This window comes from Nuphar pumila, chromosome 14, assembly GCF_984573655.1.
Source record: "Nuphar pumila chromosome 14, dmNupPumi1.hap1.1, whole genome shotgun sequence".
NCBI classification, from domain to species: Eukaryota; Viridiplantae; Streptophyta; class Magnoliopsida; order Nymphaeales; family Nymphaeaceae; genus Nuphar; species Nuphar pumila.
The window spans coordinates 4,042,992-4,057,329 of NC_143262.1; the positions used below are offsets into that span (position 1 = coordinate 4,042,992).

Sequence of the window (14,338 nt, forward strand, 5' to 3'; positions counted from 1 at the left end):
TACTTGTTACGTGGGGTATTAAAGTAGAATTAAGGTTTCCTTTCCCTCTTTGAACGTGCTGCTCGAATCATGCAAAAACCCGCAGTTAACCTCGATTCTTTGTCACCAGCTTATCCCCCACATCTTCCTGTCAACCAGCAGCAACTTACTCTTCTTCCTCAGTTGTTCTCCCACGCCTTCCGACCTTTGATTTGTTGTCGTAGTTGTGTGCGTACCACTTTCACTCTCTGTGGCCATTTAGCCATAGTCGACCTAGCAGCTATGTTATCTATTCACTTGTCTAATTTTGTTTTCTTGGTCCAGTCTCTCATCTTCAACAACGCTAAACTTTGATTCTTGCTGTTCAATAACATTCAAAATCAAGGTTGTTAAATGCAATAAGGCGAAGCGAGGCGTTGAGCCTGTTATGAAGCGAGGCGTAAGCCTCGAGGCGTTGAAGCGTAAGCTTCATGATCAAAATAAAAATTCTATATGAACAAATAGCTGCACACCTCCATTAATGAACGTAAGCATAAACATCATCTCTGGGCGATAGAAACAAATAAAATCAGTTTGAATCGGCCGATTTAGATTGAATCGGCCCTCGCCGATTTGAAACAGAACTCGATTCATTACACCGTCCAAAATCTTTCGATTTGAGGAAGAATTTGCCCGAGTGAGGTCGAATTGAATACTGTTTGCAACAAACAAAAAGAAAAAAGAGAAAGAAAAAAATCGCAAAGCCCATAAGGTTCCAATATAAGATCTTCATTGAGCTGGAGATCAGGGATTCTCGGGCAGCCAAATCCTTCTTCAATGCCTCGACCTTGCTCTGCAAATTATCCTGGTCCAACTCAATCCCCTGCATCTTGTTGTGGAGCTCATTGATGTAGGAGATGGCATCACCGAGAAGTGATGCCTTGTCCATCTTTGAGACATTGGGGACGACAGCTCGCAGGGCATAGAACCTTTGGTTCAGCTTCTCCCGCCTCTGTTGCTCCGTCTCCACATGATTCAGCGGCTCCTCTCGCCCGTTGGCTGGCTTCCTGCCCCGCTTCCTCAGTCGCTTCTCGAGATCCACCCGACAACTTTCTGCCTCTCGCACCGATGCCTCGAGGTCGGAGTGGTCCGAGTCTCTCCCTGACTTCACCCTGGACGGAAGGACGATTGCAGAGGAGAAAGACAACATTTCATCTTTAACATTGTCGTTCCTTGACAGCCCAGAGGTCGGCCGCTTCTTCTTCTCATCCACTGCAGCTGCTGGCACCACCAACTTCGGCTCCAACGAGCCGCCAAAAGCTGAGGTTCCGGCCACCGCGCATCGAAGATGGAAGAGTAACAAGATGCGTACGCTTTTGAAGCGAAGCGCGCCTCGACGCGAGGCGTGCGCTTCACCCATGTGAAGCGTGCGCGCCTTGACGCGAGGCGTGCGCTTCACCCATGTGAAGCGTGCGCTTCGCGACTCAAACGCCTCGGTACCTTAAGCTTGTGCTTCACCTCCGAGGCATACACTTCAGGTACTGAGGCGTACGCCTCTCACAACACTGTTCAAAATTAGTTTTCTATACCATTTGAATTTAGTTCAGTGATTATGAGATGTATATCATCTTGCAAATAGCCTATTTTGATATTTGTTATCTAATGTCTCTAAAAAAATTATTTCTTCCTTTAGTGGTTTAGATTGATGCCATTTGCAGTCAAGTGGTTCTAATCTAAAATTGAAAATTTTCCTATTAGTGGCATATTATTTGGAAATATTTTAGTGTTGTTTATGGTTTATCGTAACTAGTTAATTAGTAACCATGGTTTATTGTAAATGCTGGTTATGGTTTTGTGACATAGAGATTAATCAATAGAACCGTAGTTCATAAATGTTTCAAAAGTTTTCATTTGATATTGAAATTGCACATCCAGCACCCTTAAAATTGCTAGAAGTTCCGGTTGGTGCATGAATAAAAGAAAACATTAAACTTAGTTTTGTATGCATTTTCAGGCACACATACACATATGTGATCCTCTCCTATATAAATTTTCTGATTCCCCCTTTTGTGCAATCACACCACATTCTTGAATTCTTCTACTACCCATGCTGATCAATAGAGATTAATCCTTCAACAACTAACATGTGATATATCTTACATATTTACCGATTGAAGTGCGATTGGTAATGTAAACGAATTTACTGGAGTCGAACTCTCTTTTTGTTTTCAAAATTTTTGCCCAAAAGTATTTTTTTAGGCACAATTTGGACAAAATGAATACCACTGAACTCCTAGTTGTCAAGCTTTGGATGTGAAGATATCAATAATGTGTACAAAATTACAAAAGAAATCCGACCCATTAACACCCATAGGTATGAGGCGTGGTTCTGTTTTCGGGTCACGAACACTTATAATGTAATAGTAGGGGAGGGCATTACATTATGCCCCAACACAGATCTCATCATTTGAAATAGGATGGGTTTCATCACACATTCGATCCTAGCCATCCAGCAAAACCATCTAGCCATTGATTGGACGAGATCTGTGTTCCCTCTTTAATGGGGGGCCACCTTTTTTCTCATCGAGGCAGCCATTATGTGGCTACCCTAGTTGGACAGAACACTTTATAAAGTGTTTTTCCCCGAACAATAGATCTACTTCCCATCGGTACTGTGGAGCAGATGGACCATACAAAACAACCATACCATGAAGCTGGTCTGCTAAAATAGGATTTCATGCATATGAAATTATTTTACTTTTTTTTAGGTCCAAGGAAACTGGGTAGATAAAACCTTTGAGGTCCCCCCTTGCCTGCTAGAGAGTACCAGCTTTGACCTTGCAGCAAGGGGCACCCCTCGTGGGTTTTGAACGCTTGATATCCCATCAATTTGGTGACATTCAAAAGTTGCCCCTACCAGATGAGTAGAGCCCTTGTGGCCACAAAATTCTACTATTACGACATGTGCTAGGCATGATATATTTCGAAATGAAGGCAATGACTTCCTTGGTTCCTTAAGCAGATCAAAGTTATATACTGCATTTAGAGAGATCATTAGTTCCTTCTAAATTCAAAATTATAGATCAATTTCACAAATTGGTATTAAATGTGATTTCTTTAATCAAATAAAGTTGATAATTTTTTCATAATCATTCTCCTATTGTAAGGCAAACTCAAAATCACCCTCCCCTTATTCCATTTCCCAAAATCAACCCCCCATTTTTTTGCCAACCATGGCAAAACCATCCTTAAGATAACTGGATGTCACGTGATTGAAGAGTGAATTTGTCCTAACATTTCGAAATGTAATAATAATTCCGAAAGATAAAATAATGTAAGGATATTTTAGATATTCCCCATAAGGTAGAGATGATTATTGAAAAAACTCTAAATAAAATTGCTAGAAAATCATATAAAATATCAGACTTATCTAATGAATATTCCTTCTATTCACGCCTAAAAGATTTTCCTTGGCTTTAGCTTCGGTTTGCACATGGGATCTACCCTCCAATTTCGAATTCATGATGTTTGAGCTGCCCCTAGCTAGGTGTGTAATGCCCACATGGGCATTACCAGCATTCGATTCACATGATCGAATACATTATATGATTCTTTTATCCGACATGAGTTATATTGCTCTAAAAGAAGTTGAATTTGGATTTTTGAAGTCATATCATACTTCTTTCTGACTTCTTTTATCATTTTCTTTGCAGTGTCAAAGTCTTCAAATACTCGGATGAGGTCATATTACATAAATGTTAGAAGAGTTGCTCGAGCAAATTAATCATTTTCGATAAACTTATTGTAAGTTTTCTTGTCTTCTTCATTAGATTTGTTAGTTAGTAAAGATTTTTCATTATTCAATACGTGTAGAGTCTTGTCATGTGTTAATAGATATTTGATCTTCCTTCTCGACATTTCAAAATTCATCCCATTGAGCTTTTCGATTTTTGATAACTCAACCCTGACTACTCGATTTGCCATTTTCCTAGTTATAAACAAATATTAGAATTAATAAACTTATTTCAACTAATATTTGTGAGTGTAACTAGTTTTGATCCTTCTAAACAAGTTTAACATGTAATAAGATGCTTAAATAGGCAAGAATATGCAAAAAAATGTTAAATACTAAATACTTTTAACAAGAACAAGTACTTGGTGGTTTTTAGAAACTTAGGACCATCTTTTTGCAATTGCAGAAAACAAAAGAAGAGGCTTTATGTAAGCAAAAGCACATAAATCTGTTTCTGCAACTTTCTGAGTTAAACAGAAACCTTTTTATCTTCTTTCTGCAATATCAGAAAAGATTAGATGCTTTGTTTTGCAAAAATTCAATAAGGCAAGAGATTTTTTGAAATTTTTGCATTTATCAAAAAAATAGGAACCACCTTTTTGAAATTTTCAGAAAAGCATAAACCTCTCTAAGCAAAAACAAAACCTTAAAATAATTTTTTTCTGAGTTAAACAGAAAGATTCAACCCTCTTTGTTGTAATTTCAGAAAACTAAAAATTTGTTTCTGCAAAAAACGATAAGCAGAGGCTTATTTTTGAAAAAAAAAAGTAAGCCTCTTTCTAAATTTTTTAAAAAACAAACCTTTGAACAAAAATTTCAAACGGGTCCTAAATGGAATTAACTAAAATATATAGACTTAAAATGATTTTTTTTTTTAAAGTAATGAGAGAAGAAGGGTTCTCAACCCTTTTTCTTCTCTAAAACCCTTGAAGGTTCCTTCTCCGGCGACGAGACCACGCAACAACGAAATCAGTAACTAGATCGGCGATGACACGCTGCACCAGGCGAAACCCAGCGACCGGTTCAGCGTTAGCACACAACACTAGAGATGATGACTGACGATCACTACAGGATCTGAGAGAATGAGGCCACCACCGACGTGGTTTTGAGAGCTGGAAAATCTGGCCAATCATTCTCCGACAACGACGTCAATAATGCCACCTCCGGCTGCGAATTCGGCCACCCAACCGACCGAAAAAGATGAGCACAGTTCTTGGCCCTCTGTCTTTTTTTTTTTCATTTTCCCTTTCTGTTTCAAGGGCTCGGACAACACCGATGCATGCAATTTTCGACAATGACCCTCCAAAAATGGAGGACCCACTCAGCGTGATGCTCTCAGTGTCAGGCAGCACCCCCAACAACAAGGATTAGAATAACCACCATTATTTTTCTTACAGCAATGCGACTCCTATCGTGAAACCGAGTGATCCGGGCCAGAAAATCCCTGTCGATCAATGCACAATGAGAGTGAGAGAGGAAGATCGGGCCACCAGTGGTGTCCGACCACCAACCCTCTTCCTTTTCTCCCTTTTTTTCCACTATGCTTGAAATGCAAAGAGACATGTCTCTTAGTACTGAAGGGATTCCTCTGAGATGTATTCCAAACTTGAACTCTTCACAAAGTTATAAATGCAGTACAGTAGTATGAGAACATATAGTTACAAGAACTAAGGCATTCAATTGTAAGAGTGTTGATAGTGTGGATGTTCTTAGCGATTTCGAGCCTTCACTCTGCAAAAAATTTGCACTTGTGCATTCAAGTGCCTACACAACATGTATATCACATCCATGGGTGAAGTAACCTTTAACCCTTTTTTTAGTTCATAACTATTTGTATCGTTATATATTATGCACTTTTGGTTGCTTTTAGTTGGTGAACTGCTGTGCTTCACAGAATCAACTTATTGGAGATTGACCAAGTTAAATGCTATCTTTCGAGAATACGAGCTCATAGGCCATATTTTGGCGCGGTCGCCTCTTAGAGAGAGAACGGTGTTTGTTGCACTTGTGAATTGACCACCATTGATGAATTTGCATCTCTTTTTACAGTATGATACATTGTATGTTTGGAATGAATCTTTAACGCTAAGTGAGCTAGTGGTTGGAGTTTCATCCTGCCCACGAGGTAAATATTCAAATCCAGGCCACACTCCAAAGAAAAGTGGTTGGGTCCAATCGGATATGAGTTATATGATCCGACCCATTTGCGTCCCTCGAAATATAAGTGATTGGGTCTATTCATGGCACAGAAGCTTGGTTATGCATTTAAAATGGCTGAGTCTGGTCAGATCCGGGTGCAACAATCCTGCTCAGGTTTCAACTAAGAACAGTTAGTTCACGTCACCTTGTGTATGGACGTTGCAAGTTTGAATCCCAATGCTATGGTTGTATAATTGGTAGGGGTCTAACCAACCACAGCTTTCTGTGTGAAAAGAAAAAAAAAAGAATAAGTTTGGTGCAACTTTTTTAATTGGTGTCGGCTTGAACCCAACCCATACAAAAACGTATAGGATTAGGGTTTGGTGATAAAGAAAGAGGTTCGATTAAAATCTCCATTAAATCCAAAATGGTCTTTTTTTTTTTCGGATAGTCCAGCTGGGGTTAGGCAGACCCCCCCAGTTATACAACTCTGCCATTGGGTTGTGAACTTGCAACGACCCAACACACGGTAGCGTGCACAAACTGCTTCTACCATATAAGTGGAGCCCCCTTTGGTGGATCCAAAAGGTCTGATTAGTATATGAAGCAAGGTATGGTTTGTGAAATTTTATACGGATCCAACCTGGGTTCAAATTAAGATTGGCAAATTTTCACTGTAAAAAAAATATTTTTTTACCGAGTATGAACTGAGTTTGGTTCATGTAATTCTTATATGACTCATGTATGTGTTTTCTTACAGTGATCAGACCCGGTACCAGCCCCTCAAAAGTCAGATTCATGTTTGGACCCACCTGGGTCAAAACCAAATCCGATCCATTGACACCCGGCCCCACCTAATAAGGGAAAAACTAGGCTCCAGTTAGCTGAAAATTGTCTAGACCAGGTACGTCTTGGATCCAGGTCTGCTGCCACCTGTTGGCCCAACCGATTGATGCGCCTTAACGGGTCGAGGTCCTTGTCCAAACCCGAAAATATGACTTACGGATCGGGTCTAATAAGACTTTGACCCATTTAGTTGCCTTATTAATGGAAAAGGTTCCCCCATGTGTGACTATTTAAACCGGGTTGAGGATGCCTGTTTGGTACACGACCCTCCGTACTGCATTCGTACTTCTCCTCCCTTAATACAACTGCAAGTACCAAGTACCCCGGTAAAGGGGATGCCTCTTTAGACACCAACCCATTTTCATGGTTACGAAAATGCCATTCCGACTGGCTAGCCGCTAGTTGATTCCAAATTTCAAACCGCGTGCAAAAGACCGGACTTGGTTAAGCAGAAAATTACAAAACCGCGATGTAAACGTCAGCTATCTCAGAAGCGTAGTGACAAATATGTGTGTTAAAAGAAAAAATGCAAAAAGATAAAGCAGCTGTTTTAAAATGTTGCTAGAAATGAACTTTTTGGTTTTTCCACTTTTTTTTTTTTTAAATTTTTTCAATAAAAATTTGAGAAAATAAAAAATCAATGTTTTCTAGAGAAAAAAGACTGGCATAACTTTTCCCTTGTAAAAGTTTGTCACTAAGCTAAGTATGCAATATTATAACGATCAATCGCATGGCAGCATTTCACGATCCCCAAACGGTAGCTGAGCTCCACTCAAATGATGTAGTTGTGAACTTGATCATGAGATTGTCCATGTTTTGATCCCATCTCACCACATTTTTTATTCTCGTTCTTGTAAGCAACAGTACTCGCGAGCAATGTTGTCAGTATCGGTGTATCGGCAATAGGCAGAAAATTCTTACAATTCACTCCTTTTTTTTTTGTATAGGCATGCTGGTTCACGGTTCGATTCTCATGGCCGTTGCTCCTCTGCACAAGCCAATGCTTAGCATAGGCCTCGGGGGCCTAGCCTCAGAGTTAAAAAGCTCAAAACTCAACAAAACCACGTGGCATTCATCCAAAATGCAAACAGACGGCCACGATGTCGGCATGAGCAAAAACGCTCATGTTCAGCATGACCTGATCTGCTTCCAATGAATTGATGAGCCAGAGTTGATTTTTCAGTCAACCTATAAAAAGTAGTTTCTTGCTTTCAAAAGACGTAAGAAGGAGAAAGAATAAAGGATAATATGGCTATTGTAAAAAGAGAAAAGATTCTCCTAAAAGTTTAAGAAATCACAACAGACATGATTGGCTTGAAAAATGGGAAAGCGGATTAAAAAAAAAGAAAGAGTTATTTACAAATACAGATCCAATTATTTTTATATTTCAGGTTCGTGCTAAAAAAAAGTCATAATTTAAATTCATACCACAAATTTTTCATGGTTCACCAAAATACTACCTGCAGTTAGCTCCCGGCTCCTCTTTTTTTTTATCAAAACCCTAATTTCATCATCATATTTATTAATACAAAGTCAATTTTACCCTTTAAAATAACACTCCGTCTTTTCTTCTTCCTCACCATTACTCCATGTCCACTGGTAGAAAGAGATACAAACGGATGGCATCATAGCTGATCTGAATCCAATCCAAAATGTCCAACGTATCCAAATTTGAGTTTGGTTCAAATGGCATCTATCAAGTATAATTTGCATCCAGGTCCAACATATAGAAGGTTCTACTGATTCTGGAAAAAAACGACTAAGAAAAAGTCATTCTGTATGTAAAGAAAACTATAAATGAATTGGATTTGATCAGTCAACAGGCCAGGTCTGTGTCGAGTATTTGACTCAACTCAATTCGGTGTATGGGCATCAGAATGCAGACCCAAATACTATTTAGGTCGACCCCCGATCTGAGCTAAGTAATAAACAGGCCAGGTTAAAACAATGAATTTCATGGGTAGGAATGCATCTCGATAAGTTGGATATTCAACCCGTTGTTAGAGAGAGAGAGAGAGGGGGGATTAAAGAAAATGAATGAGGGTAGAATTGGTATAGCTCAAATGTCGTTAACCGACGACTGTAGTTAAGAGGCAATGTTGTCAGTATGGGTATCGGCACTGAATCGTTGGGCTGCCCATTCAGCTGCATCGGGCCGATACCGATACTCAGCTGAATCCGTTCTGTATCGGCCCAAAAATAATAAAAAATTATTACATATCAATCATTACATGACGTGACATGTGTTAAAACCATTAATATAATAAAAAATTTATTTATTAGTATTTTTATATTTATTAAAAATTAGCCATATCGGGCCTGCAGCAAAATTCGGTATGGGCCGAGCACCGATACTGATAACATTAATTAAAGGTGAGACATTTATGGTGGGTATGCATTTGTATAACAAAACATAAAATCAGGTATGCTTTTGAGTTACATGATTTTTTAGGTATGGATCTGAAAAAAAACTTGGTATGCTTTTGTAAATAACCAAAAATAAAGTTGCCGAAAACAGAAAGGTGGATCACCATTAAAAAAAAGCATCATCATCATCAAGTTTATGCAGAAAAAAGTGCGATGTCGTGTATGGCTACCCAAATATCAAGCCAAGTGGCACAAGTTGGGCCTTGTCCTTTTATGACACGCATCGATGGGCTCCACGAAACATACCAGTCAAATTCTGTGGGGCCCACAATTTGATCCGGACACCCTCCAGTGTAGCGGTGATCGGCGATATTATTTAATAAATCGCCGACTGATCGCGATCCATCTTGTAAACGATTTGGCTTCGCGACTACGATTTCCAAATAAACTCGCCAGGTCGCCTAAATTGTGGAAAAATCGGCGATTTGGAGGATGAGTTTGGCTACTATGGTGCACTTTGTTCCGCCCTCCTACCTAGGGGTGTCAATGGGTCAGGTTTGACTTGAACCTGACCCATACCAAACCGTACAGGGTCAGGGTTTGGTGATAAATAGGATGCATGGTATGATTAGAATTCAGGTCGAATCCGAGCCGGATTAATTTATGGAGCCACGTATGGTTTGTGAAACCTGACCCGAGTTTCGACTAAGATCCGCAATTTTTTAATATAAAATAGATAAAAGTTATTATTTTACCAGGTATTGTTCATGTAATCATTATAAGTTCTGGGTATGGTTTCTGGGTATGGTTTCTCTGATGATAAGTTCGATTAGACCCGAGTCCAGACCCAGTACCATCATCTCAACTCAAAATCAAGTACGAGTGTGATTTCACCTAGGTTGAAACTAGGGGTGGCAAAATCTGACACGACCCGCCAACCCGCTTCTTAGGCGGGTTCGGGTTTGGCAAAAATGGGTTCGTATCGTAAACGGGTCGACCCATCTAACCTATTTATTAAACAGGTAGAGTTCGTGTTAGGGGTATGCCAACCCGCCAACCCAGCTGACCCGTTTAATAAACGGGTTAGGCGGGCAGGTCAACCTGTTTACCCGAATCCGACCCGCCAACCTGTTTACCCGACCCTGACCCGCCCGCTAACACAAACCTAACCCACTAACCTGCCAACCTGTTTACCCGACCCGACCCGACCCGCCAACCCGCTTCTTAGGCGGGTTTGGGTTTGGCTTAAACGGGTTCGTATCGTAAACGGGTCAACCCGCCTAACCCGTTTATTAAACGGGTCGAGTTCGTGTTAGGGGTATGCCAACCCGCCAACCCGGTAGACCCGTTTAATAAACGGGTTAGGCGGGTGGGTCAACCCGTTTACCCGAATCCAACCCGCCAACCCGTTTACCCGACCCTGACCCGCCCGCTAACACGAACCCAACCCGCTAACCCGCCAACCCATTTACCCGACCTTGACCCGCCAACCCGCTTCTTAGGCGGGTTCGGGTTTGGCTTAAACAAGTTCGTATCGTAAACGGGTCAACCCGCCAACCCGCTTCTTAGGCGGGTTCGGGTTTGGCTTAAACAGGTTCGTATCATAAACGGGTCAACCCGCCTAACCCGTTTATTAAACGGGTCAAGTTCTTTGTTAGGGGTATGCCAACCCGGCAGACCCGTTTAATAAACGGGTTAGGTGGGCGGGTCAACCCGTTTACCCGAATCCAACCCGCCAACCCGTTTACCCGACCCTGACCCGCCTGCTAACACGAACCCGACCCGCTAACCTGCCAACCTGTTTACCCGACCCGATCGGTTTATTAAACTGGTTAATTGTGCCGTGCCGGGTTACCCATTTAATAAATGGGTTGGGTTCGTGAGTCGACCCGTTTAATAAACGGGTCGGTTCGTGTTGAGGTATGCTGACCCGCCAACCTGCCGACACGACCCCCAACCCGCTAACCGATTACCAAAACCAAATCCGACCGTTGACACCCCTATTCGTACGTTTGGAAGACTGCATGCAACCCCATGCTGTACTCCAAGATGTACTACATCACCCTAGCTAATCTAAGAAGCAAGCTGTACATTTTTTTTTTAAGACAAGCTGGGTTATGAACGAAAATATCATGAGAAATTACCCGAAAGTGAAAATTAGTAATTTCTCGTGAGTTTTTCCTCAAAAGCATAAATATTGTGTTTAAAAAGTGAAATTTATGCTTTTATCGGCTATTTATAATAAAAAAATCATGTAGTTTTTTTAAATATTTTTATGTATATTGCATTATAAAAATTATTTTTATATTATTTATTGATTTTTTATTGCCGCTATTTTGCCAAAAAACATGAGAATTTCAAAAAAAAAATGCAAGTTTTTAGCTGCCGATATTTTGACGTTTTTAACTTATGTCACTATGCCAAATGCACCAATATAATTATTGTGGTAAATTTTTATGCAGCTGTGCACGACATCTTAGCATGCAGTTCCATTACTGCTGACCATTCATCTAAATGTGATGTGTAAGATCAGTTAGTTGGTTCTTTGTAAAGAGTACACGCAACAGGAATAGAGTTTGGATGTAAATGCAGAGGATGAAGAATCTTATCAAGAAAGAACGTAGTCATTAAAAAACATGCTCTTTTCTTTCCATGAAAAACAAACATGAGTGAACCAAAAAAATTAGCGGTTTTCTCTCCAGTTATCTATACAAAAAAAAAAGGGACAATAAATTTTAAGATTTAACTTCATAATTTTTATTTTTTAAAATATGATAAAGTGAAAACGAACTACCAACCATTTGATTTGTGCCACCACAACCAATCATGCACGAGCCGAGCCGAGCCGAGCAGCCCTTTTTCCTTTTGTTTTTTCACAAGGCCAAGTTTCAGCTGATTGACTACTGAGCTGAACCCAACCGAGCCACGAGCCGCAGCTCGTGGCAATTCGGATATAGCGAGAACGAATACGTCTAATTCCGAAGACCCTCTCCATTTTACTTCGTTCCAGCCGAACCTTCCCCGCCGCCCTGCGTCTTTCTTCTTCGCTTTCGCCGTCTTTCTCCTTCGCCCTCATCTCTCGCGTTACCACTGGGTTTCGATCCCTCGATCTAAAGCGAAAAATGATGCACATGACGTTCTACTGGGGGAGGCAGGTGACGCTCCTCTTCGACGGGTGGAAGACGACGACGTGGCTGGGCTACGCCCTCACCCTCCTCGCCGTCTTCTTCTTCTCCGCCTTCTACCAGTACCTGGAGAACCTGCGTGCCCGTCTCCAGGCTTCCTCCACCGGAAAACCTCCCGAATCCGGCGACGACGCCCCGCTCCTCTCCCGCATCTCCGCCACGAAGTTCAGGGGTTGGAAGCTAGCCGTCGCCGCCCTCTTCGGCGTCAGTTCGGCCATCGGTTACTTCCTGATGCTCGCGGTGATGTCCTACAACGCCGGAGTGTTCATCGTCGCCGTCGTCGGACTCACCACCGGCTACCTTCTCTTCAGGTGCGACGGCGAGATCGTCGCCGAGGCCGAGAACCCCTGCGCCTGCGCCTGAGGTTCGGTCCGGCTTCTTCCAATGGTTTTTCTTCTGCAAGGGTTTTCTTCCGTCGCCTTCTGTGCTTTTGCTCTATCCTTCTTTCTTTTATTGTATGCGATATGTAAATATCTGGAAATGCTGCAATCGAGATTTTCTTGTCCATTTTTCGTGATTTCTGGTTTGCGCTGATCGTGAACTATGATGCAATCCGTGCTTATACTCACGTACAGAAGAGATCATGACTGACTTTCGTTTTTATTTTTTCATGAAGGACGGTAAACCATCCTCGGGATCGGAGACTGATGCACCAGCCGATCCGAATGGAGGACTATCCACAAAAATGCAAGAATAAATTGAGGGACCATTGATGATCTGGGGTTCAACTGAATCCAATTTATTATGTATTTATTTATTATTGATTTTGGAGTCATATTTAGACGTTGAATTGATCCAAGATTCAAAAGTAGAATTAAGGTTTTCTCTTACTATAAATACTTGTTACGTGGGGTATTAAAGTAGAATTAAGGTTTCCTTTCCCTCTTTGAACGTGCTGCTCGAATCATGCAAAAACCCGCAGTTAACCTCGATGCTTTGTCACCAGCTTATCCCCCACATCTTCCTGTCAACCAGCAGCAACTTACTCTTCTTCCTCAGTTGTTCTCCCACGCCTTCCGACCTTTGATTTGTTGTCGTAGTTGTGTGCGTACCACTTTCACTCTCTGTGGCCATTTAGCCATAGTCGACCTAGCAGCTATGTTATCTATTCACTTGTCTAATTTTGTTTTCTTGGTCCAGTCTCTCATCTTCAACAACGCGAAACTTTGATTCTTGCTGTTCAATAACATTCAAAATTAGTTTTTCTATACCATTTGAATTTAGTTCAGTGATTATGAGATGTATATCATCTTGCAAATAGCCTATTTTGATATTTGTTATCTAATGTCTCTAAAAAAATTATTTCATCCTTTAGTGGTTTAGATTGATGCCATTTGCAGTCAAGTGGTTCTAATCTAAAATTGAAATTTTTCCTATTAGTGGCATATTATTTGGAAATATTTTAGTGTTGTTTATGGTTTATCGTAACTAGTTAATTAGTAACCATGGTTTATTGTAAATGCTGGTTATGGTTTTGTGACATAGAGATTAATCAATAGAACCGTAGTTCATAAATGTTTCAAAAGTTTTCATTTGATATTGAAACTGCACATCCAGCACCCTTAAAATTGCTAGAAGTTCCGGTTGGTGCATGAATAAAAGAAAACATTAAACTTAGTTTTGTATGCATTTTCAGGCACACATACACATATGTGATCCTCTCCTATATAAATTTTCTGATTCCCCCTTTTGTGCAATCACACCACATTCTTGAATTCTTCTACTACCCATGCTGATCAATAGAGATTAATCCTTCAACAACTAACATGTGATATATCTTACATATTTACCGATTGAAGTGCGATTGGTAATGTAAACGAATTTACTGGAGTCGAACTCTCTTTTTGTTTTCAAAATTTTTGCCCAAAAGTATTTTTTTAGGCACAATTTGGACAAAATGAATACCACTAAACTCCTAGTTGTCAAGCTTTGGATGTGAAGATATCAATAATGTGTACAAAATTACAAAAGAAATCAGCCATGATACCCGTACTCCCAAGTCAGACTAACATAATGACTCGCATCTAAACTTCATATAGAACCAACAACG

At 40.7% G+C, this 14,338-nt stretch overlaps 1 protein-coding gene across 1 annotated transcript; it reads left to right on the forward strand.

Annotated features, from left to right (window-relative positions):
• The first annotated feature begins 12,136 nt into the window (after positions 1-12,136).
• On the forward strand, positions 12,137-13,125 carry LOC149816120 (copper transporter 5.1-like). Its single transcript, XM_089987911.1, has 2 exons — positions 12,137-12,652; positions 12,905-13,125. The coding sequence occupies exon 1, from the start codon at positions 12,226-12,228 to the stop codon at positions 12,649-12,651; it is 426 nt and encodes a 141-aa protein (XP_089844037.1). The 5' UTR covers positions 12,137-12,225; the 3' UTR covers position 12,652; positions 12,905-13,125.
• Positions 13,126-14,338: the final 1,213 nt, after the last annotated feature.

Bases quoted from the DNA above. Each gene is read 5' to 3' on its own strand.
- LOC149816120 (XM_089987911.1), top strand. From the start codon at position 12,226: ATGATGCACATGACGTTCTACTGGGGGAGGCAGGTGACGCTCCTCTTC.